This window comes from Miniopterus natalensis, chromosome 6 (genome assembly GCF_054644295.1).
Source record: "Miniopterus natalensis isolate mMinNat1 chromosome 6, mMinNat1.hap1, whole genome shotgun sequence".
NCBI lineage: Eukaryota > Metazoa > Chordata > Mammalia > Chiroptera > Miniopteridae > Miniopterus > Miniopterus natalensis.
Window position 1 is genome coordinate 86,590,585 of NC_142086.1, and position 25,999 is coordinate 86,616,583.

Below are 25,999 nucleotides of genomic sequence, written 5' to 3' on the forward strand. Positions count from 1 at the left end.
TATAATTTGAAATTATTTCAAAATGTAAAGGTAACAAATGAAAACAACTGTAAGCACCTGAAAGGAGATACAAGGTGCTGGGAGCTGCTTCTAGCACGACTAGGTCATCTTGCTGCTGGTTCACGCACAGGTGGCAGGCCCGGTGAGGGGGCAGGAAGCCCGGGTCCCCCTTCCCCTCCCTTTGTCCCCGCCCGTCACTGGCTATCCAGTGCCCACGGACTGCCCTCTGGAAGGTCTTCTCCACACCACGCACGACTGCCTCATCCTCTGGTCGTCAGAAACCAGACTATTCCAGCTCGTTTATAAGAAAAAGCAGCCTCACCGACGTCAGAAAAGTAGAAGGGAACTTTATTTACATCGGACAGAGAGTTCGTCTTCCGCGTGCTCCACACAACAGCAGCACGCCATAGCACGGTAAAAGCATGAGGCATATTAAAACATAGCCAGTTCTAAGCAGTCTGGACATTTCCTGTCATAGAAAAGAAGTATCCAGCCCACAGATTCACATTAACATACATGGTATATTAATATCAATCTCAGTGTCATACAACACAGGCATGTTTGCAAACAGGACCACCTCCTGCAGCAAATCCACTCGAACAACAGTACTGGGGGGCACCACATGGCACACACATGACAAAGACGGCCAGACAACCCCATCTTTTATAGCCAAGAGCGTGCGGTGGTCTCCGAGGGCCGCCTTGGGGGGGTCACACAGTTCGGAGGTTTGTAAAGCAGGTCAGAAAGCCACTCTGGGACCCCCAGACAGCAGCACTCTGCACACACGGCCACCTTTCCAAGAAAGAGCTGGAAAGAAGCCGACGAGTTAGGTGGTCCATCTACCTGGGTAATACTGTTCTGAGTCCAAAACTGAGGTTACAAGTGAATTTTTAAACGACTCTTGTGTATTTGGCTCTAGAGTTTGAAACGCATTTTATGCAATGAGAAATGAATGGGAGCGATCAGGACGGCCAGGAGGCGCGGTCGCCGAGGGGACCGGCTGGGGACGCTCTGAGCACGTCAGAGGCCGCACGGTTACCGTGCTTTTAAAAGCCGGCCTTGCTCCGTCACACACCGCGCTCGCAGAGAGACTGCTCGATGACAGGATCATTTTTGAAGAGCGTTAAGGCAACACTTGACGCTGTGTTCATCTAGCGACGACAAGCTGTCCACTGAAATATTCCGAGACCGACTGCCTCGCCAGCCGCTGCAAATGAAGACGGAAGGCCCAGCGGCCTTGTCCCTGCGTCCTCAGGCCGGCGAGCTCCAGGGGCTCTACTCAGGACGGGTGGGCTCGGCGGCACCCAGGACTGTCACCAAGGAATGGACCCCAGGAGCAGGCGTACCACGAAACGATTTCAACCCGTCGTCCCTCCGACATCGGGCGCACCGACGGGCGGATGGATCAGCACCTCCAACCACCTTCATTTGGAGGGTAGCCCGCCCACGCCGACGCCTGGCACCCATCAGGAGTCGCAGCCTCCTAATGGCCTGTTCAGTCCACGTGCCGCCAGGCCGCCAGCGAGGGGAGCGTCCTTCTGCCCCGCTGCAGAACACGACGGGACGGGAACCCCGCACGGGGCACCGGGCTCAGGGCAGCAAGCTAGGTCTTGCTCCGCCGGAGCAGCGTGGCGGCGGGGCTGTGGCCGCCCTGGAACTTGAGGCTCTGCAGGTTGACATGGGCCCCGTGCTTGAGCAGCGTCTCCACCGTCTTGGCGTGCCTGCCGCGGGCGGCCAGGTGCAGCGCGCTGAGGCCCTGCTCATCGGACAGGTTGAGCACGTCGGCGCTGACCAGCTCCTCCACCACCTCCGAGTGCCCGCCGGCGGCCGCCAGGTGCAGGGCCGTCTGGTTCCGGGGCCCCCGGGCCAGCACGTCGGCCTTCTCCTCCAGCAGCAGCTTGACGGTCGCCAGGTGCCCGTTCCGGGCGGCCAGGTGCAGGGCGGTGCAGCCCTCGGAGGTGACCGCCTCCCTGCTGGCCCCGCGGTGCAGCAGCAGCCTGGCGGTGCTCGTGTGCCCCGTCTCTGCGGCGACGTGCAGGGGCGTCTGCTCGAGCAGGCTGCAGAGGCTGACGTCGGAGCGCAGGTCGATGAGGATGCGGGCCACGCGGTAGTGCCCTCGCTGCGCGGCCAGGTGCAGCGGCGTCCTCCCGTCCAGCGTCTGGGCGTTCACGCTCACCCCCGGCTGCTTGGCCAGCAGCTTGACGATGGGCAGGTGGCCCTGCCAGGCGGCGTAGTGCAGCGGCAGCCAGGCGTCCTTCCCCGGCAGGCCCACGTCCACGCCGCGGCGCAGCAGGATGCGCACGACGCTCTCCTGCCCGTGCTGGCAGGCCACGTGCAGGGGCGTGCGGCCCTCGCAGTCCGCCTCGTTGATGGCGGCGTTCCTCTCCAGCAGCAGCCGCGTGCTGCCCTCGTCCCCGTTCTGCGCCGCGAAATGCAGGGCCGTCCACTGGTCCTCGTCGGTGGCGTTGACGCTGATCTTGCGGGCCAGCAGGAGCTCCACGACGCCCCGCGCCCTCTTCTCCACGGCCACGTGCAGGGGCGTGGAGCCCTTCCTGTTGGTCAGGTTGGGGTTGGCGTTGTTGAGGAGGAGCCACTTGACGCACTCCTCCTGCCCCGCCTCCACGGCCAGGTGCAGCAGGCTGGCGCCGCCGTCCAGGACCAGGTCGACGTCCTGCGGCTGCAGGATCTTCATCAGCCGGCTGGTGTCCCCGTTCACGATGGCATCCGCCAGCTTCCTCTTCTGGACGTCGGTCGTGCCGAGATCTACAGGAGGAGCAGGCGTGGGGGCGGGTGAGGCGGCCGCCGCGGGCTTCGCGAAGCTGGGCCGGTGTCCTGATGTGCCCCGCTCCGCCCACGGCCTCCGGGTCGCCTTTTACCTGAAACTGCTTAAGCGTGTTGTCCCTGCGGTTTAAGTTTAGATCTAGTGGGCAGACCCTGGGCAGGTCAATGACTGACCCCGAGGGGCTCTTTTGTTGATTTGCAAAATAAACATCATTCTAGCCATGTTGTGGGGTGCTGATTAGACTAAGGATGTAAAACTCAGGCTCCTGCTGGCTGTCAGAAATGGCAGTGATGGCTAACGGGGGGGAGGAGGGAGGGGGAAGGGGGAGGGAGGGGGAGGGGAGGGGGGCACAGACCAGGCAGGAGACCCCAATCCCCCCGAGAGCTGGCACCCCAGGGACACCCCTCCAGGCCAGCTGGCCTGCTCCCAGCCTAACCGCCAAAGGGGGCCCGTGTCTCTAGTCCCTACAATTATCCTCAAAGGCCTATCTCAGGAGGACCGTTCCTCACAGTGAAGTAGTTCTACTCAGCACGAGAGTCCTGCACGTTACGTGAAGTTATGACTCGCGTGAAACAAGACTCCCTCACAAGAAACACACTCGGTGAACCGGCCATGCCACAGGCACCCAAAACCCCTTAGTGAAAGGGTGGGAGAAACGAAGAATCACTGTCGAGTCAAGAACCGGGCTGCCTCAAGCTTTTAGGCAGCTCGCGGACATCGCCACACCCTGCCTGCCGCCAGCCCCGTCATCACACTGGTCGTTTCCCAGGGCACAGGGCCTCAACTCACCGCCCGTGGAAGGCTCCCGCTCGAAGGACAGGGACAAGGACCCTCTGGAGGAAAAGGCAGAATCGACCGAGGACACCCCCGACAGCCGCTTGCCGCTGTCGGCCGACGGGAGTTTGGATTCGGAGGAGCTGCGGCTGAGCTCGTCGGGGCCCTCGAGCGCCTGGGAGATGCCCGAGTCCAGCTGGGACAGCAGCTCCGACAGGCTGTAGTCCTCATGGAAGGCGGGGGCCGAGGCGCGCTTGAGCGGCGTGGACACGGGCGCCTGCGAGGATGAGCACAGGAGGCGCATGAGGCCGCGGGCGCCGCACCGTCGGGGAAGGTGGAGAGAGGGAGGGGAGCCCGCGGTCCTCGGTTCGTCACGCAGGGACTTTAGCTCCTGCTATGCGACGCATGGCACCAGGGAGCCCAGTGACACTGCACTGGCCCACCGGGCGGGAAGACCGTGTAAGGGAACCTTGACTTGATAAAAAACGGCAAGTCCAGCGCCAGGCTGCCCTGACGCCCTGCGCAGTGTACGGACCCAGCGTTACTCGGACAAGGGGCAGATCGTGAACAGCTGCAGGTGACACCGAGCGCTGGGCCGTGTCCGCCAGAGCAGGTCGGCGCTGGTCAGAAACAAAGAAGAGGGCTGGGGCTGGGGCTACTGGGACTAGGGCTCCCCCCGGCTCTCCCCACATCGCCTACCACCTGCAGCCTCTCCTGTGAGCCGTGTAAGTCTGGCTGGGGGCTGTGTGTGGACAGGGCAGGGGCGGGGTCCAGCTGCAGGGACAGCACTGTGGCCCACGCTTAGCCTCCCCAACGGTGACGAAGGCAGGCCTCTGGTGAGTGATCGGAGTCTGAGGGCAACTGAGGACCCCTCCCGCGTCGTGCCCATGTGACCCCAAATCTTCCCATCTGGGGAACTGCTAATCTGCTCTGATTGAGTGGTTTGGGGCACGGGGTCACACCCACTAGCTGGCTGCCTTTCTTTTCCTTATCGGGGGCCTGGCTCCCTCGCCGGGGCACCTTTGCTCCCCAACCTCACGCACATGCTGTTCAGACGGGGGAACACACACCACAAATGGTCACTTAGGTCCCAGCCTTACACCAGCGACCGGGGGCGAGTTGCTCAATCCCAGATAACACATTACAAGGTTAGTTACCAGGCTTTACAAGTCTTATTCTCGTCCAGGAATTTAGTGAGTCCTGGCATTGGGAGTTTCTTATCACAACTTACACTACCCACGTGACATTCACTGAACAAATCGTTTATGAGAAGATCCCCAAGCCAGGGCTGCAAAGACAGGCAGACCCCAGAGCCCAGGCCCCCCAATCCCACCCCCAGCCAACAGGGCCTGGCAGGGGCGGTTCAAAGAGCATCCACCTGGCGGCTTTTGCTTTTTAATGTCACACATGGGCCCGCACTGCTCATTCATAACCAGACAGGTGGTGGGGACAGGGCACAGTTGGGAAGGAAATTAATCTGGGGCCACTGTGACTGCCATGGGACCTGCCCTCCTGTCACTGGGCACAGGACTCCCGTGACCAACTGGTACCAGGTGGGGCTCTGAGGGCAGGCCAAGCCACAGGACAAGGAATGAGGGGCCCAGGCTGGCAGGGGACTGTGCAGAAGAGAGGCCTTGGGTCAGAAAACTCAACCCCAATGCAGCACAAAGGCCGCTTTGGGGGTCCCCCTACCTCAGTCTTGAGCTCCGGAGGGTCTTTTACATCTAGGTCCGGAGTTGTCTCTTTCACCTCATCGTCGGGTTTATCACACAGGTCCTCAGTCTCAGACGTGATTTCTTTTGGGGAGAAAACAAAAAGGGGCATGTCCCTTGGAAAGCGACCTCCACATACACCCCACACAAACATGCCACCGAGAGCAGGGATGAAAGAGGTGACCCCCGAAGTATCTCCGACTCAAGGACTCAGTTGGCACTGTGGTTTCCCATGCTGCTGGCCCCGGCTGAGCTCACAGGCCACCCCCACCCCTGGGCCCTCTGCATGGGCCACACACCAGCCTCCTGTCAGCAGCCCTTTGCAGGTCTCACCAGACTCAAGTAGGAGTCAAGGTGCTCCAGGTTTCCAAAGAAGCCTTCGAGAGGGGGAAGGAGGGAGACAGTGCAAGACCCGCCAGCACCTGGAATGTGGGCCCCCCACATTCATGTGTCCCCTGTGTTTTAAATGCAACGGTCAGTTTCAATCCCATCAGGAATGTTCCCTAAGCAAATGACACATCCGATCCATGGGGACAAGACCCCAAGAAAAAGGTAAAGCCTCAGGCTGGTGGTCACACCAGTCCCTAAAAGGTCTATCGCTGTATGTGAACCTGACACACCAAGTACAGCCTTCTCTGGGCAGCAAGCCCCTCCCTGGGCTGCAGCGGGGGCGGGGGTGGGGGTGGAGGTGGGGGTGGGAGTTCGGGGTGGACGGCTAGAGCTGACCAACACCTTGCAGCTGCCCATCCTGGCCCTGCAAGCCGAGGGCCATGGGCAGGTGCCCAGGCCAAGCTAGTCCTGCGGGGCTTGCCCGGGGCACCATCTCTGCTCCGCCTTCCCCTCGGGCTCCCTGACCCGTCCCAGTCATCTACTCTCTCCTGGGACACCAGCAGAGCAGATCAGTCGAGCAGCAGCATTCGGGAGCACTCCGTCGCTCACCTTGGAAGGTAGGCCGCTCGCGGGGGTTCCCGTGCCAGCATCTCTGCATGAGGCGCAGGAGGTTGCTGCAGGCACGCGGCCTGGCTCTGCAGACGGGCGGCAGCTCCGGGCGGTGGCCCTTCACCACCTTCACCATGATGTGCAGGATGTTTCTCTCATCTGCAAGGGAAAGGCACACGAGTCAGGGCGGCTGGCGGCCAGGCCGGCCCCCTGTCTCCGGAGGAAACACAGCTGCGGGGCAGTGCCCAGGGACATGTCCGGGGCTTCACGCTGTGGCCTGGAGACCACTGGATTCCTTCTGAAAGCACAGAGCTTTTGTTCACCAGTGTTCTCAGGGCACGTCCCTTCTCCACCTTCCAGGTTTTGAAACGACCTAGCGGCTCCCAGATGGAATCCATGTGTTGTACCACAGGGAAAATCTTTCTGGGCAGCCAACTCAAAGGAAAACCGAGTTCAAAGGAGAGAAGTATCAGACGAGACATGTTCCGAAGCGGCCATGCCTGCCAAAGGGAGGCACCACGTACACATCCCGGAGTCACACTGCCCAGCCCCCAGGGGCACCCAAGTCTCCCTGAATTCCCCTGGCTGGTCTCCGCAGTGCTCGGGTCTGGGGTGTGCAAACAGGGGTCTTTTTCCTCAAAATTGGTAACGTGGGGCCCCACCTGTCCTCCTTTCCAACCTCCTTCAGAAACACACCTGGGCTCATGATCATATCGTCATCATTGTCATCTTAGTCACAGACTGAGGGGCCCCGGGGTCCTCGGTGGCCCAGACTCCTTTCTCTGCTCGGCCTAAACCACAGTGTCCATCAAACTGGACTCCGAGTGTCTTGTTCCCAACAGACCTCCCCCCCTCCAGTTCCCAGTACGCCCACAGGAGCTCGGGAGAGTGGGCAGATCAGCAGGTGTGGAAAATTGGCCCGAAATCCCCGATGGCTGCCAGGATCCTGCTCTGATGTTTTGTTCCACTTTCCCGTTAAGTCTTGTGCAATAACTATCTCAGGTATCTATACATTATTTCCATGAAACCTCAGACTTCCAAAAACCCAACAGGGGTTTCTGACTACAACGAAAGTAAACTAAACACCCGGAGGATGCTCTGCTCCCACACAGATGGAAAAAGTCCACGAGACGCCTTCCGCCCCTGCACCTTGGACTCCCCTATCTACCCAGCCACGGAGCATGTGGGCCTCGGCTCTCTACGGTAATATCATGTACCTGGCCTTGGGCGTTGCGTCCACCAGATAACTTCATGCCAGACAAACATGCTGCCACACACAAATAATCCAGACCATAAACCTCCGGGGGGGGGAGTTAGGGAGGCCTGGTGACGGGTGAAAGGACAAGATGGACATGACCCTACAATGAATGGCCTCCTCTGTGTCTTGACCAGCAAAGGCTCCACGACCTGGGGCTACACGTTGAATGTGACCTGCATTTTTAGGTATTCTTGGTCAGGCCACAATCTTGTGAGTGGCCCAGATTTGCCTATAGAGGAAAAGAAGTGGCTCCACGCTCCTGTGGGCGTGCTGGGAACTGTAGGGTGGGAGGTCTGTTGGGAATAAGACACTCAGAGTCCAGTTTGATGGACAGTGTGGTTTAGGCCGAGCAGAGAAAGGAGTCTGGGCCACCGAGGATCCCTGGGGCCCCTCTCCAATAAGGCAAAAAAGTACCTGACTTTTACAGGGCATTAAGACTCCAAGGGCAGAAACCAGAACAGCGGTTGGCTGAAAGGGGCAAGAGGTACTGCGGCTCTGGGGTGGGTGTTGGTGACTCGGGTCACCCAACTGTGTCAAAATCCACTCAACGATTCTGGCATTGGGTGCCCATGGATGCACTTGACACGACCAAACTGTGCACTTAAAAGTGGTCAAGATGGTCAATTTCGTGTTACGTGTATTTTATCACCATGAAAAATTAGAAGAAAAAAGGAACTAGCTGGAAATAACTACAACAGGCAAATTCAGGGAGACAGCGAATTAGCAGGAGGTGAGGGTTGGGGCGGGGGGTGGGGAGTGACTGACTAATGGGCACAGGGTTTCCTTTCGGGGGGCTGAGAATGTTCCCGAACTAGATCGTGGTGGTGACTGTCCAACAATGTGAATGTACTAAATGCCACTGAACTGTACACCTTAAATGGGTGAAATGATTGATTTTAGCCTTGTGTATTATATCACACACACAAAGAATTAGCTGGCACCTAAACACCTCACTGACCAGAGCCCTTCAGATCTATGTCTTTTCCTCGACATGAGTCATACCTCAAGAGCACTGTCTGCCCACAGGACCACCTGCGATGAGGTGGCTGTGGGTCTCTGTGCCAACCTGGTGGGCAGGACAAAGCGACCCACCCCCACAGGACGGCCCCCACCATGGGAGTGTGGGCCGTGGGCATTGTAAAGCACAGAAAGAAGCCCGGATCGTGTCCCCCACTGTTCCAAGAGACAGAGGCACCCCCCCAAACATAAGTCCACTCACCTGCAAATGGCTTCTTCTGCGTCAGCACGCCCCAGATCACGATGGCGAAGCTGGAGGGGAATCGGCAGGTTAGTGTCCGCGAGCCGGGCCCCCAACAGAGCGAACGCTCTCACAGAAAGCAACGCGCTTGGAGAAAGCCCCTCCGGTCTTCCAAAAGGAGAGGGGACACCGAGGCGCTTCTCAGGAGGGTTTTTGTTTGTTTTGTTTTTTTGAGGGTTTTTTTTTTCTAAACAGGCACATACGCTGCCTGGGGAACACATCCCATTGATGGCTCAGGTGTTAAACAATGGACAAAACCCTGCCAACTAAGCTGGAAATCCCAACACCGAGGGGGAACCCTGAAAGGAGTGCCACTGTCAGCTCGTGGGCAGAAGGGCCTGTGGGCTGAATTCACCGCCACCTTCCTGCAAACACTGGGCATCCCATGCCAACTGCAGCCCTGGGCCTGGCGGGTGACTTGCCCACTGGGAGTCCACCAGAGGGCTGGAGAAAGTGCACGGAAAGCATTCTGGCACCCAGCTGAGCCTCCCTGAGTCTTTTTTGGTTGCTGGGAATTATATACAGGGTGTGGCAAAAGTAGGGTTACATTTGTGAATACTCAAAAGTTTATTCTTGTATTACCAGTTATTAATTATTGTATTATTTTCTATACAGATATCTGTAAACCTATTTTTTCCCCACCCTGTACAAATAATATATAAAATTACTCTGGATATACTAAAAAATAGTTTCATCTGATAAATTAAAAAAAACAAAACAAAACAGGAGCCCCACCCTGCACTGAGTTGACAGTGGCTGTTTACAGAGACCCAAGAAGTCTCTACTGAATATTAACTGAAATCTACGAGTTCAAACATTCAAACTCTCCACTCTAAAGAAAATAATCTTAATCTCTCAAACTCTACAAGCCGTGACTAGCACCCCAAGTGCAGCTCACCAGCAGCCCACAGCTCCGAGCCCTGCTCAGCACATGCACAGTGGTTACTGTCAAACCAGTCTGCCGGGACTCAGGCAGCAGCAGTGACAAAGGCAGAAAGCTCCTGCGCTCTGGGGCACAGGGTCACAGTCACCGTGCGTAAGACCAGAACCACAATGAGGGGCTTAAGTGCAGGCCTGCACCCTCCCTCCCTCTTTTCTTCTCCAAGAAGTCTTTGTCATCAAGATCTTTACAATTTGGAAAGGGAAGGCCCAATGACTTGGGACTGTCCTCTAGGGCAGCGATTCTCAACCGGTGAGCCACAAGAATGTTCAAAACATACAACACTTGACTATTTAGTCAGGGGCACTGACCTCTTTTCCCTTAGATTGTCAAATAAAAAAATGACAACAGCCCGGCCGGGCGTGGCTCAGCGGTTGAGCGTCGACCTGGGATCCAGGCGATCGGGGTTCGATTCCCGGTCAGGGCACATGCCCGGGGTGCGGGCTCGATCAATGACTCTCTCATCATTGTTGTTTCTATCTGTCTCTCCCTCTCCTTTCCTCTCTCTGAAATCAATAAAGATGTATTAAAAAAAAAAAAAAAAAAAAAAAGACAACAGCCAACCCAACAGCCATCTGGTGTGAGTGAATCAAAACTATATTTTTTGGTGTGCTGCAGAATTTCAATGTGTGCCATGAGATGAGAAAGGTCGAAAATCGCTGCTCGAGTGCATAAATCCCACCGACACCCGGTATACCTAAGGGAGCCCGTATGCCTGGGGCAGCCTGTACACCTGGGCAGCCTGGACCCACCGGCTAAAAGCTCCAAACCCTTTCATTTGGAATCAACCTCATATGTGATGGCAGCAGGCGCCTCTGGGAAAACTGCTCGGCAGAGCATGAAGAATTAGGGTTCAGAGCCCCGCTGGGCCTGGCACACAGGGGCCTAGGAGATATACACCTGCACACACCTGTACACGTCGTGCTTGGTGTCAAAGAGCCGGCTCTTCTCTCGGATGCGCTCTGGAGGGAGGTAGGCAATGGTGCCGAAAAGGCCGTCCATGCTGAGGTCGTGGGAGTGGGACAGCCCGTTGCACTTGGCCAGCCCAAAGTCGGAGATCTGTAAGAGAGCAGACGGGGCGGGGGGGCGCTCAGCGAGCTTCGCAGCGCGGTGCTGAGCACGCACTGGGGCTGCCACCCCGAGGCCCGGTCAACCCCCTCCCTGCAACATCTGACGGTGCGGGCCCTGACACCCCTGTAAGGGCACATTCAGGAGTCACCGAGGCCATGGCCTGTGCTCGCCCACCTGCCCCAGGGCGCGTGAGCACAGTGGCTTAGAAAGAACCAGGGCTACAGCCATAGAGCTTGACGGATGGAGACGGTGAAGCTTTGAGGAAGGAATTCACTGGGGGCGAGAAGCCAGAAGGACCATCCCCCGCCTCGGCTGGCGGCACGTCTGTGGTCCAAGGGCCACATCGGCAAAAGGGGAAAAGGCAACACTTCGAGCTCCAGGGTTTTCAGATGACACGTGAGAGCGAGGCTGGCTGGCCTGGCGCTAAGGCAATCAATCCAGTTATGCAACCGTGCCAGCTGGGCAGGCGGGCAAGTGGCAGCACATCCTTTAAAGGGAGTTGCACCTTCAGAAGCCCTTCGGAACGAGCAAAACACACCACGCAGCCGCAGCGCTGCCGGAAACGTCCTGTGGCCAGCAGACGCTTGCTGGCTCCTCTGCCACACACACGGCACCAAGTGAAGGGCTGGTCCACACCTCCCGTCCCTGTCCCCATCCCCAGGGCCTGCCGACCTGGGGGCACACCTGGGCCCCAGCCACCCAGGCCCCACACCTCCACCGCCTGGTCTCCTTCAGGCAAAGGTGTCCTCACAGCCCACAGACACACACAATGGGGGAAATGAAGCCACACAGACTCACGGGGGTCCCAGCTCATCCCGGGTGGGGGACGAGATCAGGGGCACTGGCATCAAGGGGCTCAGAATCCATGCGGAAACAGCCCCTTTACATTCTCTGAGGCTCGTGGATTCCAGTCAACTCCAGGCTCCTCCTCAAACGAAGCTATGGAGAGACAGGACCTGGGGCTGAGCCAGGGTTTCATTCTGGGCCAGCTCACAGGTGAGCCAATGGCCTGGCATCACCATCACCGCTGAAGAAGTTCTGGCTGGTGACTGGACCTTTCAGGGGACCTCTGACATCTATGGGAGGTGATGGGAAGAAAGCCTTCAAGACTAGACCCGGTCCTCCGTTTCTGTGGCCAGGCCATGTCAGGTCGGGTGTGGGTCCACAAAGAAAGCCAGCTTGGGCATTTCTGGGCCCCTAGCAGCTAGCTGTATGCTCCTCGGCCTTCAAGAAACTCCCCACTCTGGAAAGGAAAGTGCCAGCCTGCAGAATGAACCCATCACCCGACCCTGCAGATCCGAAAAGCAGCTCATGGGCAGCCTTTTCCTTCCATTTCTGCCATTTTCAGACACAGGCAGCCGCTTCAAAATGTACTTGGTGAAAGAAAATTAGCATAAATTCTATGTAAAAAGCTCTGACATCAAAATGCAAACTCAGAAATCAGAATTCTCTGATGGCCACTGACCCTGACCTTCCCTCCACCTGCAGATTTCTCCTCCTGCCCTTTCCCCTCTGCCCTGATTCCTCGACAGTGGGACATGGGGCCACCCTGTGAACAGCAAACACCCACCCAGCTGGACCAGACCAAGGAAGGGCATGGTCAGGGCCGTGCTGCCTCAGAGAGAAAGGCCACTGTAGACCAAGGAGACCAGGACCCTCAGACTCTCCCGGAATCTAGTCCTATCTGGGCAAACTGGGCCAGAAGTGAGTCTGAGATTTTAAAGTAATTTCATCTTCAGCTTGAAAAGGGTCTACTACCAATACATTAAAATGAGCATTTTAATATTATTCAGTATATTTACTATTACTATCAAGTATTAATTTAATATTGTCTTTAATACACTTTGTTAAGTAGGAGGCTGCTGTGAAATTCCCTGTCCGGGTCTTCCTGTCTGTGGACAGAAGGTTGTCTTGAGGGCCCAAGGGAAGGGGGCAGGCTGACACCTTATTTTATTCCAAGTCTAGAATAAAGGTTTATTGCTTCAAATAACCGCCACCTGAAAAGTGCCCAACCGGCCGATCAATCAATGACTTAGAACCTCAGACAAGGCCCACTGCCCCACCCCATAAACAATTTCTGAGAATGAAAGACATGCATTATGTAAAAGTACATCTTCTGTTTGTTTGGGGCTGTGTGAGGTGACTAACTCGCCTGATTAAGCGGGAGTCACAGAAAAGCTGCCCGGGGTGCCCTGGGCCTGGAAGCAGCAGCGTCACCTCGCTTCCTGCCATGGAGGCCGGTCCATGCAGGGTCTACCCCGCTCCCTGCTCAGCCATCCTGGGATCCTCACTGAGGCCCCGCTCGGCTCTCTAAGGGATCTTTACCCACCTGTTAAACTGGCTCACACATGGCGCCAGGTGCTTACAAGGTGGGAGAGGGAAGTTCACACGGAGGCCCCTCCAGGCCAGTGCAGAAATGACCTACAGGAAAGCCAGGCCGCGGTGTCGGGCAGTCAGAGGGCAGCACTCGGCTCCTTACTGAGCAAGGATTACCCAGAAGGAGACCCTCCCCAGATAAATGTCAACATCCCAGACATGGAAAGATGACTATTTACTGGCCACAAAAATACCAACACCAACACCAGCCCTCACCGAGCACTTCCATGGGTGAGGCATTTTACTGTCATTGACCCCTCATGACAACAGAGAGGCGTTACCCCCACCCGCCAGGTGACAACGCCGGGGGAGGAGGGCTGTGCTCCTAAGGAGGACACTCAGAAGGAAGATGTCACTGTAGACCTCTAGGGATGCCCACATGCCCCCCCCCATTCCACATGCCCTGTTAGGAGAGTGGAAAGGGAAGGGGTTGACATAAAAGCCCAGCCAGCCAATTAGGGTGACTCTGGAGACACCTCAAAGGCACCTGGCTGCAGACACACCTGTCCGAGCACCTGGTGCCCATCCACCAGCAGTCTAAGAAAAGCGGGTTCCCAGCAGCCTTCGATTACGACAGCGCTCAACAATCCTTAACGCCAGGCGGGGAAAGGCCTTCCCAACCCTCCACCCTACTCCAACTGCTCCTCCTGCTCCCCCCACCCCAAAGCCCAGGACTTCCTGAGTTTTCTTGGGCTGATTCCTCCACGTAAAGGCTCTTCTGCCTGCACCCCACTCCTGACAGCAGGAAAGCCTGATGCTCTGTGGAGACCCAGTCCCACCTAGTAACACCCCCGCCCCAAGCTGGGTGACTCTGGCCCAAGATTTAACCCCTTGAGCCTCAGCCCAGCAGGAGCTGGAGGCCATTGTCCACTTGGTGCCCCACTTTGACGACCGGGGCAGCTCCTGCAGGCAGGGCCTCTGGCACACGGCAGGGACCTGTCACTACCTTCCTTTCCCTGTATATCAGGCGTGGGGAACCTTTTTTCTGCCAAGAGCCATTTGGATATTTATACCATTAGCAGGCCATACAAAATTATCAACTTAAAAATCAGCCTGCTGTATTGGGTCAAACATTTAATTGAATTTATTGAATTTCGAGTCCCACCTGCGGATGCCTTGGCAGGGTCAGGCCAAATGATTTCCTGGGCCGCACATTCCCCACCCCTGCTGTATATAGTCAAGTTTCTGAGCAGAGGTTTCACTCTGCACTGGCCCAGTCGTGCAGACTCCACGGGACCGCACACTCTAGTGAGAACTGTCACGTCCGTGGTGGGTGGGCAGTGCCACCGACCACAAGGAGACGGGACAGGACACCACTTCCATCCTCAGCTAACATCTTGCTACTGAGCAACACCTACTTAAGGGACGAGTTGTAATTACTGTGCAAAGTGAAAACAGCAATTCCCCAGGGCCTCAGGCTGGCTCAGGCAGGAGAGGTGCCCGCTGCGAAGACTGGGCACAGGGAGCAGCCGTGTGCGGGCCACCCAGTGCCACTGACCTGTCACCAGTGAGAAAACCGAGGCCCAGAGGGAGCCAGGGTCAGGGTGGACTGAAGTAGGGTTCCTCCTCCTCTGGCCAACAGGGAGGGGTCCTGCGAGTGCAGCAGAACAGGCAAGAGCCAGAGCACACAGGTGAGTCCCTTCCCCTGTCCCCAAAGTGAGCCAGCAGGGACTCAGGCCATTGCTCGTGGATTGGATCCTTCTCACTCAAGCACAGGACCAAGGGAAAGGGCCTCCGAGCACGTGAGCATCACCACATGGGGAACACCACGGCGTGTGCCCCCGACGGCGTGGGCCACAGAAAGCCCAGCGCCCAAGGCCTGTTGGAGAGGTGTTCGCAGACACACAAACGCGACAGCGTTCCTGTCAATTCCAGGTGGCGGCGCCTGGTGCTTAGTTCTCTTATTCTTCATACTTTTCTGTTTTATAAACTGATCAGAAACAGAATTGGAAAGAGCAGCCCTCACAGGCCTCAAGTCACTGGAACAGAATGAGCCCCATCAGAGCCCCCTGCACGACTGCAGCCTCCATCCCGGGGCAGCCCACGTCCCCACCTCCCCAGCCTGCAGCCACTGAGGGGGACAGCCCGAAACCACGGTCTCCACGGTCTCCCACAGAGACGGCCGACCCCCGCCTGAGCTCTCACCCAGTCTCCTAGGACACCCACTACGACCAGGATGCGCAAATCCACAATCTTTTCCCAGGGTGCGCAGAATTTAGCACCAGGTTGCAGATGTGGGAGCGTGACCCATGTTCAGAGCCCATTTTCCCGCCTCACGTTTTGGTGTTCACACCAACCATGACAAGACAGGGGACTCCAGACACGGTTGTGCTGAGAGGCCTCCCTGCTCAAGCTCTTTTCCAAGAGAACCGCACCTTCCGCCCTCGCACCCGCAGCCCCGGGCCCTTCGGGCGGCCCGCTCGGAGGCCCCACCTTGACGTGGTAGTGGGCGTCCAGCAGGATGTTGGCGGGCTTGAGGTCCAGGTGCAGCAGCGGCGGGGACATGCAGTGCAGGAAGTTCATGCCCACGGCCGTCTCGTGCACGATGCGGAAGCGCAGGTCCCACGGCAGCGGCTCGGAGGCCAGCAGCTTCTCCAGGGAGCCCGTCTCCATGAACTCCATGACCAGGCCGACGGGGTCTCGGCAAATGCCGTACACGGGCAGGATGTAGCGGAACTTGGCCATCTCCATCTTCTTGGCCTCTTCCAAAAGCTCCATGCGCTCCCTGAAAAAGGTCACGGACACGAGGAACACGCATCAGTCACCTGGCCACTGACACAAAGCGCCGCGGCCAAGAGACAGGCAGGTCTACGGAGCTGAGAAAACGACTAAAACAAACACACGTGTGTACAGGTGCCCGTGCATGTGTGCGCACACACGTGGAGCTCACTTTAATGTCGCGTAAACTCTGGGCTGTCCAAAGCCTTCAGTCCCACAGCTATTCAAACACATCTAATTATGTGAAAATCCGCAGGCAGCACGGAGCCTGAGTGAGAAGGCGGATGCTGAGAATCCCTTCTGCTGGGGGAGGGAAGAGTTTAGGTTCTGCCAAAAGTTGTAACAAATTATCCATATTAAGAACCGAATTCTCCTCTGTTAAGGTCAACACTTTAGCTGCCCAGTTATTCCTGATTCCAACCCCACGCTTAAATTAATGGCGCATTCGCCTAACACAGGGGCTGCAGAATGCTGGCCCAGAACCACTTTTTATAAACCATAGTTTTTAGTAACATATACGTAACATGCTATGTATCGTTTTAACCATGTGCACAATTCAAAGGCATTACAGACAGTAACAACTGTACAACTATCATCGCTATCTACACACAGAACTTTTTCATTACCCCAGAGGGACTCTGTACCCATTCAGCAACACTTCCTTCCTGCCTCTATGAGTCCACTACTAGGGACCTCACAGAAGTGGACTCATACAGTATTTGTCTCAGCACCTGGCCTGCTTCACTAATCATATTGCTTTAACTGAGGACCATCGGTGCTGTGGCACGTACCAAAACTCCACTCTTCACAGCTACATAATATTCCATCCCAGGACCACACCACGTCGTGTTTGTCGACTCACCTGTTGATGGACACGTGGGTTGTTTCCACCTTTTGTCTACTGTGACTAATGCCGCCAGGAATGTGTGGTGTGCAAGTCTCTGTTTGAGTGCCTGCTTTCATTTTGGATATACATCTAAGAGTGAATTGTTGGGTCATGTGATAGTTCTATGTTTAGCCTTTTGAGAATCTGCCAAACCACTGTCCACAGCCTGCCTTTCTTTTGTAAAGAAACTCTGACTGGAAGACAGTCTCACCATTCATGTCCACACAGCCTGTGGCTGCATTCGCACTCAAAGCAGAGATAAGTAGTTGCAACATAGACCCTACGGCCTACACAGCCTGAAATATTTACTCTCTAGCCCTTCAAGAAAGTGTGCAACCCCTGGTCTAGGGTCACTTCCTGGGGCAGCCCGTGGCTTTACAGACTAGATCCCAGTGCCTTGGTCGGTGTCAGCATTTTAGGTCAAAGTCTCAGAATGCATTCAGGAAAAAAGGCCGAATCCTATGAGGACAGGGCTTGACCATGAGCGATATAGGTTGGCGGTTCCCGGGGCACAGAACAAAGCACCCGGGAAGCTGGCTGAAATGCAGGTTCCCAGGCCCTGCTCCTGGAGAATGGGTTCTGGGTGAGTGCTGAGGAGCCTGCTTTCCCATAAGCTCCTAAGGAAAAGGCCCAGAACCACAAGCCCTGACACGCCACATGGAGTTGTGAACTGAGCAGCTTGGCGCCTGCGGAGGGACACACAGGCGGCAGGCTAGGGCGGCCTCAGGGACCCCCCAGAATGCAGACTCCAGTGCAAGCAGCCCTGCCCATAACCCCAAACACGCTGATTCCCACCACAGGGTCCTCTGGAGCTTGGCTGCACCTGCCCGCGCACCTGCGGCCGCGCCCCCTCCCCAGACTCCTAAGGAGCCCTGCCGGAGACCCAACACCGTGCCAGCCAAACGAGCTCGTTTCTTACTGATGTGCATCCCTGAGCCCACAGCTCGCTCCCAGGCGCCCCTGACAGTTATGAAAACACTGCCCAGGGAGGAGGCGGCCGGCAAGGCGGGGCCGGGATTACACTGTTTACCGAAGGCCGCAGCACCCAAGCTCAGCCTGCACTCAGCTGTCGCGAGGGACACTCCCACCAGGCCCCAGGGGCTCGCCAGGAGCTCAGCCTCTGCCCGCCGCCTGTCCAGCCCGCCGGGAGACGAGCCCCACACGAGCACACGTGAGCGCACACCCAGGGGCTGCATGGTAGGGGGTCCGGGGAAGGACTCCTATGTACAGACCACTGATTCTCACCTAGGGGCGACTTCGTCCCCAGGGGATATTGGGCACTGTCTGGAAACATCTGGTTGTCACAAATGGGGGCTGCCACTGGCACACAGTGAGTGGAGGCCAGGGATGCAGCTAGACACCCTACAATGTACAGGATGGTCCCCAAGGCACAAATGCCAAGAGCGCCAAGTCTGAGAATGCCTGGTACTGACCAAGTCTGCATTTTCCGCCAAATTTAAAATAAACCACTCGTCTAGAATCACCCACTTCAACACTCCCACATCTACTTGAGTTTTAATCCATACCTAATTAAAGTTCACTTACCGACAATTACTGAGCACTCTCTACACAGGGTGTCCCAGAAAAACGTATACACGCACTTTGAATAATTATAAAGGCAGTGTTTGTTAAAACACATTTCATTTTCATTTAACAGCTATCAGCTGCTACAGTGTGTAGGCATTTGGGGGAGGACACCCTACATATCAGAATTGATGATAAAGAGAAACCTCCCACGCCTCCACCAGGCTCGCCTTCCAGGGGAGAGGATGGAAAACTGCACCAGATCAAGGAGTGTAGTTGAAAGCCTGAGTACCGTGAAGGGGGGTACAGGGACCCAGGGGAGACTGCCCGAGGGGCCCTCACCAGCGTGGGGAAAAGCAGCGAGGGCTCAGGAGCAGCTCACAGAGGCCTAGACCTGCACGGGAGCCCCGGGCTGGGAAGAATCCCGGACTCGGTGCCTGACTGGATGTGGGGGAGAGAGGCGGCAAGGACCACCCTATCTCCCGGGGGTTCCCCATTTATGGAGTAGGGTCGGGTGGAGTGGTCAAGAGTTTGGTTTTTAACAGGCTCAGGAGCAAAGAATCCCGCTGGCCTTAGAAACAAGTGAAACGTGGATCATGAGGGAATCACGGCATCGCTACAGGACAGAACTGAGCTCAGCTGACTTGCTTTCTCAGCCAATTAATGGAAAGAGGGCCCCGCCTGCCTGTGGGGTCCCTGGGCAGGGCTGAGGGCTGCTCCCCCCCTCCAGCGGGACTTCTGAAGGTTCCCTGCCTGGCCCAGGCTGGCCAACCTCTCAGTGAAGCCTCAGCACTGAGCCAGGCTTGGGGATGAAGCAGACACGGACCCCCAACCCTGTGCGATGAACATCTGAAAGAGTTTAGGGCTGGTGCAGAGGTCAAGCAGGAAGGTCATTTAAAGTGAAGCAGGGACACTTAAGAAGGAGAGAGAAAATGACACCCCTGGGCCAGCTCCTTTCTTCTCCCAGGGCGGCCTGGTTTGTTATCTACACAATACTAGCACCACCACCACTAACAACACTCTCAGCTGGGCGGCTGGGGCTCAGCACCAGCTGCCACTCCTTTGCCTCGGCTGTTGAGAATCAGTATGTGACCTGCCTGCCCCTATTTACTGGGTGTGCCCTTCCTGGGGCACTGCGCCCACAGGCGCCGGCACTTGTCCTGCTGCAGGATAGGAGACCCACTTTCAGCGTGGGCTTTTTGGGTCTCCCAGGCTGGCCACGAAGAGGACGGTTTCCACTTTAAGCTCCACGCCAAACCTTCTCCGCAGGCTGAATGAATATCTTATGAAGAAAAGCCCTGACCACTCTGCAAATAAAGTTTTCTTCCATTCGCCCAAAGGGCTTGAAACAAAAACTCAGGTGACTTCTGCTCACTGAGTTCATTAGCACAGCCCTCCTCCCCTCCCACCTGGAGTTCAGCCGGTTCGCTGCTCTCGCCCAGCCCCGGGCCCTTCCACCAAAGTGAGACCCCATTTACTTTATTTTCAATAAAATGAAAAGAGCCACTGCCCCCAGTTTGTTCCAGAAAGCTGATCAGAGCTAGAACATTCTAAGAGGGCCGGTACTCTCTTTGGAATCAATGAACAAATGACACAGGACACTTCGTCAAGGAAAACCAGCTCTCCTGGAAAATAAGTCATTGTTTCCAGGCACAGATCGCCTTCTTCATGGCAGCTCTGTAAGAAACACCTGACCTGCTGTAGCCACAGGTCCCTGGGGTGAGGAAGGGGGTCCCCGGACCACCCAGCAGCAGGTTCAAGGGGACTCAGAGGCCACCACCTTGCACAGGCCTGGGAGTGGGGCTGGCCAGGGCCCCCTAAAGAGTTGGCACAAAAAACAGTCCATCCTGTTTATATTTCAGTAACTACCAAACCCAAACCCAAAGGACCCCCATACTCTCAGCCATTCTTCAGTTGCTCCTGGGGTACCCTGCTGGGGACACAGCCCCTCACCCCTGCTGGGAAGCCCCAAGGGCCACCACCAGCTTAGGGAAGCTACAGCCCTTCCCGGATCGGATGTCTAGGCTGCATTTGCAATTCAATAAGCCTGAACCGGGCCCTCTCCGGGGCCACTGGAAAAGACAGAAAAGTGACCCTTGAACGGAAAGAAACGGCCAATTGTTTTCTGTCCGTGGCAATTATTTTTTTAAAACACTTTTCCTCAAAGCAGTGTTTCTGGTTCATGTTGACATCACAAAAGGAATTGTAGCTCTATTACTATGACTAGTATTATTATTATTTACTATTATTATTTTAGGACCCAGAGAAATTTTCAAAGCAGTCCCAGAGCCCCAGTGCTGGGCAGGGGGGCAAGGGGTGCCTCAACCTTCATGGCGCCAAGCCTTGGTCACGGTCACACCATCACCAAATCCCATTTGTCACTGCTGGGAGTCAAGTTCCGCGCCACCCGAATCTACTGACATCCGTCTTAATTAGAACACCCTAAAAACTGCGGGGCTAACCGCGTAGCTGCAATTAGGCACAATTCAGTAGGGCTGGCTTCACACTTCTCTTCCTCAATCATTTCAAAACATCTCCTCCTTCGCCGTTTGGGGAAGCATTACAACTTCCATTTCCCAGCAGGAATGGAGAGAGGGCCCCACTCCCAGGACCGCCCCCCAGGACCCCTCACCTTGGTCCTGGATGGAAAATCTCTGGGTAGTCATAGGACCAAGTTGAGCCTCAATTCGTTTGAGATCCTTTCTCAACAGCACTTATATTAACTATTTTTCTCATTCAGGGCTGGTGGAAGCATAGCCCCGCCCCACCAATCCCGAGGAGGGCACTGGGGTGGGGAGAAAAAGCAGTAATATCAGGGGGCTCATGTCCAAGACACTGGCTGGAGAAGCCCCCGGCGCGGCTCAGTCAGGAACTCCGAAGACCAAAAAGGCTTCCACGGCTCCCTCCCTTTCTGGAAGCATTTACTCTGGAAAAGGGGACAGGCGGCCCTGGGCCCTACGCAGGCGGGACAGTGGCAGACGCTCTGGGAAGAGGGGCCGGGGTGGGGTGAAAGGTGCTTCAGTAGCAAAGGCCTCCTCAGAGGGGGAGACCTGGAAGCACGCTTGGGAAAAGGCAGCAGGAAAACGGTGTAATCGTTCCTTCGCTGATGCTCCCAGCCTGGCCTTCTCGCCTCGCACCAACCCAATTACGTTCCCAGGGAGCCTGCCAGGGTTCCCACACTGCTATTTTTAAAACTGACAAGAAATGGGCTTGTCGGATTGTCAGCCCTGTACTTACAGACCCGGGGGTTGCTCAGGCTCGTCCCGACGAGCTGGTGCCCATGGAGCATTAGCTGCTGGGCCAGTGCCCAGCCAGGCGCTCAGTTACTCAGGGCTTCCTCTTAGCCTGAGGGCTGGGGTTGGAGGAGGGGGGCCCCTGGAGTCACCAGTTCTGGCCTAATGGTAACACCCCTATCCCCAGACTCCACCCAGGGCCCCAGGCCCCCTAAAGACGTCAGCCATACAGAGCAAGACAACTAGATCAAAGGTGAGCAAACTGAGGGGGCCAGAGGGGGGTGTCTGGGGCCAGGCAGCCCTCACCTTCCCATGACGAAGTTCAGGCCCACAGGGCCTAGGGCAGCCTGCTGCTCTGAGGAGCCCACTGCGGCTGGGGACAGCCCTGCTGCGGCCAAGGGCAGTGGCAGGGCCAGGAGACCCCAGCCTGCCCGGCGGCACAAGCAGTCAATGAAAATCACCCTGGCCCACACCTGTCCCTGTGGCGGGTCCCAATGCTACAAGCGGAGGGGACAAAAGTGACTCCAACGGCCCTGGGAAAGAAAAGGCCCAGTGTTGGGTAAGGTCATCAAGAAGGCCAGGGTCCATGCCTGACTCCAGTAAGGGCCCTACACAAACCGTTCCGACTTGGCGGGCAGGTGCAGAAAACTACTTGTCTTGAGGTCACCCACGACAAGCTGTACGTTCCCTTGTTTATCAAGCCTGTCCCTTCCCCATGTGGAGTGACTGCCTTTTCCTCCGGTCTCTCCCTGCCCTCCCTGTTTGGGGGCCTGTTTCAGATTACAGCTGGGAAGCTCCTGAGGGGGCTGCAACCTAGCACCCAGGCTCCCATGGCAGGGGGTAGAGGTGCTGCCCTTCAAACAGGCGAGTAAAGACTTAGCCCCGAGGGGTACAAGGCTGGGGGGGGCTGCACCCAGGAACCCCAGAAAATCCTATTTCCCACTCCAGGGAACGGCTTGCAAAATAGTGGGGTGGGATGGGGGGCAGCTCATCAAAAGAGCAATGACGCCAACTTGCCAATCATAACGAAAACAATTTCAAGGTCGAGCTGCAACCCTGCAACACTGCACTGGCAGCCAGTGCCTCCCGCACTGCAGGGCGAGAGACACAAGTCCTATGAGCAGCTCAAGCTAAAGCCAGTCGACTTAGCCAGAGGCGCTTCCTTGGCCAAGAGCAGGGGTTTCACCATCTTCTCAACTGGAGAACTCAGCCTCTGCTGCAAAGGCAGAGCGTCAGCCTGCTGGGCAGAGTGCAGGAGCTGAATGGCTTCCTGCTGGGTGATGCTGACCTCGACCTAGCCACCCCGTGTGCATGTCACCACCTGCCTGGTTAGGGCAGGGCAGGAAAGGCTTCCAGTTAAAGGACAAAACACTTTTCAACCAGGCTATGCAAGATCCTAAGTGACCTGCCTCAAGTGGAGAAACCCTACCTCCAGCTGGGCCACCCAAGAAACAAGGGCCAGTAGCTGGAAATAAAAGATTCTAGGATGCGGGCTGACTCATCGGCCTGGGGACGGGATTGTTTACTTTGCTCTTCCAATACAAGAAACGGGTGGGAAAGCCTTCTCTGATGAGTACCACGCTTCCACGACCAGAAGACGCCATCAGACAAATGTCCCCAAGAGCGTAAAAACACCCCGAGGGACAGGGTCTTGCCTTTGGGGATCTAACCACCGGCTGGTATTCAAAGTGGTTTGCATTTCATCAAAATAACCGCAGCGCCCCTCCCGGCCTGAGCAGTTCCCAGGACCTGGGGCGCAGTGAGGGGAAAAGAGCTTGCACACAGCCCCACAAGTCCCTCACCTTTCACTTAGATATTTTATGACACTTGTCACCACTCTACTGAAGCCACCAATCTACCGTATTATCCCCTAGGCCAGGGTGTAAACACAAAGTCTGCGAGTGTGCCGGGCACCACCTCCCCAGGCTCATTCCTTACTACCTGCTGTGGAAGCACACACGGCAGTCTCTCTATGTCCCTTAGTCCTGGGGACACAGTCACCTCCGACATCACCACCGCTCTAAGGTGAAAAGAGGCCCCATCACTGGATAAGCAGAGGGTTAGATGCCAGGTCTGAGCCAGCAAAGGCTGGACAGGGGCGGGGGTGGGGGGGGTTTCCAAAAGGAGCTGCTTTTCTGAGTGTGCAAGCATCCGGGGCTCCCTGTATAAGGGGGATCTCCATACACAATACAGACACAACCTCCACAGACAACGCAAACTTCACCCGACGGTAAGTAATTTACTTAAATCAACTCATCTGAAGCGTGCATATAAATTATTAAGATGCAAACGCACACGGTGAAAAACAAAAGAGCTGCTTCTTAAGACCCTCCTCCCACCCCCACGCCCACTGCTACGCAGCCCATCGAACGTAACTGCACCCACGGAACGTAACTGCACCCTCCGAACGTAACTGCACCCTCCGAACGTAACTGGGGCGGCCGCTCGGCCAGGCCCAAGGGCCAACGCGCAAGTGCCCGGGCGCCGCGCAAGCCCGGCCCAGCCAAGCCGGTGCTTCCGACCGAAATAATTACCGTCTTACACCAATTTGTGCTACGACGTAAATTACTAAGTGAGTCAAACGGAGTCTAACTAACTCACAAAGCCCAGATCCCCACACGGCAATTTCGCTAAGCCGGGCGCAGACCGCAGCGCCCAGGTGGGTTCCGGGAGAGCCGGACGCGCTCCGAGGGGCGCGGGTCCCCGGGGCGCGGCGAGCTCGCGACCGTAGAATTCCGGGGCTTCGCGGGAAGCCAGGGAGCACCACTGGGCACTTTACAGCGTCTCGGGCAAATGCGGCCCCAGAGGTCGCTCCCAGGAGCCGCAGCTCGGGGGCCCGGGCGTGCGTACTCAGTCCCGGAGCTCCCCAAACCTGCCCACTTCGGCCAGGCAAGCCGCGCGGACACTGCCGGGGGCTTTACGGCCTCGCCCGGCACTTGGTTTCCCCTCCGAGGCTGCTCCGTAGGCGACGCGAGTGGAGGGAGGAGGACCCCAGAACCCAAGCGCCCCGACCTCGCCCTGCCCAGTCCCCCGTCCCCCGTCCCCGCGGCGCGGCGCCCCCGCCCGGGCTGCTGACCTGTCGTCGACGTGCAGGCTCGGGGAGCACTTGATGGCCAGCCAGGTCTTCCAGTGGACATGGCGCACCTTGTACACCTGCCCGAAGCCGCCCGAGCCCACCTTCTCCCAGCCCGCGAATTCGCCCGCGTCGAAGGTGCGCAGCAGCCCCAGGGCCCACGGGCTCTCGCCGTCGCCCTCCATCGCTCGCGTCTCGCCGCCACCCTGCGCCGCTCCAGCCTCAGCCTCAGCCCCAGCCCAGGTGTCCAGGTGCGCGCCCCGCCCGTGACGTCACTTCCGCCGTGCTCCCGGCCCTCCCGGCCCCGCCCCTGGAGCCGGTGCCGGCGGACCCGCCGAGTCGGCGAGCGGAGCCGGGCGCGGCGAGCGCGGATAGGGCGCCGCGGGTCGCGTGCGGAGGTAGGGAGTGATTCAGCCTGCCGTGCTTCCCAGCGCTGTCGCTTCCCAAAACTTCGCAAAAATAGGGGAAACGTGTATTACCGCTAGGGCTATACCATACCCTCCCCCATGGTACTCAGCTTTCCTCGACTTACCCGTCGTCCTCCGCGTGTGTTAACTTCTATACAATGTTACCGGCGGCGTCGGTTCCTTCTCTACAATGTTACCAGCGGCGTCGGTTCCTTCTATACAATGTTACCGCCGGCGTCGGTTCCTTCTCTACAATGTTACCGCCGGCGTCGGTTCGTGTCTTTATATAGAACTTTCCCTCCTGTGGCCCCTTTATAACTGAATTCCCAAGCTCTGGCCGTCACTAACCTTCCCTCTACTTCTAAAGCTGTGATATTTTAAACCATGTTGTATTTGCACACAGAAGTCATCTAGTGTGGGATCTTTTGGAACTGGCTTTTTCCACTAAGAATACTTCTCCGGAGATTCATGTGTCGCTTTTTTGACACAGCAGCTTTCCCTTTGGAAGCAACTTTTTTTTTTTTTTAATGACCCCCAACAGCCAATTTAAATTTGTTCCAAAAACAGCGGGAGTTCCCCATACTTTCCTAGAAAAGTGCCTTTTTTTTTTTTTTTTTTTTACGTAGAACAGATGGCTTGAAAAGGAAAGACATCTGGGTCAGAGGTGGAAAAGTGTGACCGGGAACTTTCGCCCCTAAAAACCACTCGTTCCTGTGGGACTGTGCCCTGAGCTAAGGCTTATTCTTAGCCCACAGAATTATGAGGGCCCCATCGGGAAAGAAAAGAGGAAGCATTTTAAAGACATTAACTATTTTTGCATTAGTCACCTGAAAAGGAGAGGTTGATCCTAGCCCTCACCTGCCACTGGGCACATTATAATCTTACTTCACAGCCAATAATTGAGCCCCATTTCTGCTCCGTAAACAGCCCACTGCCTCCCTTCCCCCGCAGGGGCTTCCCTTTGGAGAGTGTTCATTGGTGGGAACAGGACAGGGCTTGCTCCCAAGGCCTCTCAGGAAGCAGGCTGCCACATCCTTCCACTTAATCT

General features: G+C 56.6%; 1 protein-coding gene across 1 annotated transcript; it reads right to left on the reverse strand.

Moving 5' to 3' along the window:
- Window positions 1-327: 327 nt before the first annotated feature.
- On the reverse strand, window positions 328-24,729 carry RIPK4 (receptor interacting serine/threonine kinase 4). The gene is made up of 8 exons (XM_016220962.2): window positions 24,548-24,729; window positions 15,544-15,835; window positions 10,574-10,722; window positions 8,685-8,734; window positions 6,208-6,366; window positions 5,249-5,352; window positions 3,572-3,833; window positions 328-2,763 (listed from the first exon to the last, which is right to left on the reverse strand). Exons 1-8 carry the CDS (start codon window positions 24,727-24,729, stop codon window positions 1,604-1,606), a joined length of 2,358 nt encoding a protein of 785 aa, XP_016076448.2. The 3' UTR covers window positions 328-1,603.
- Between the last annotated feature and the right edge of the window lie 1,270 nt (window positions 24,730-25,999).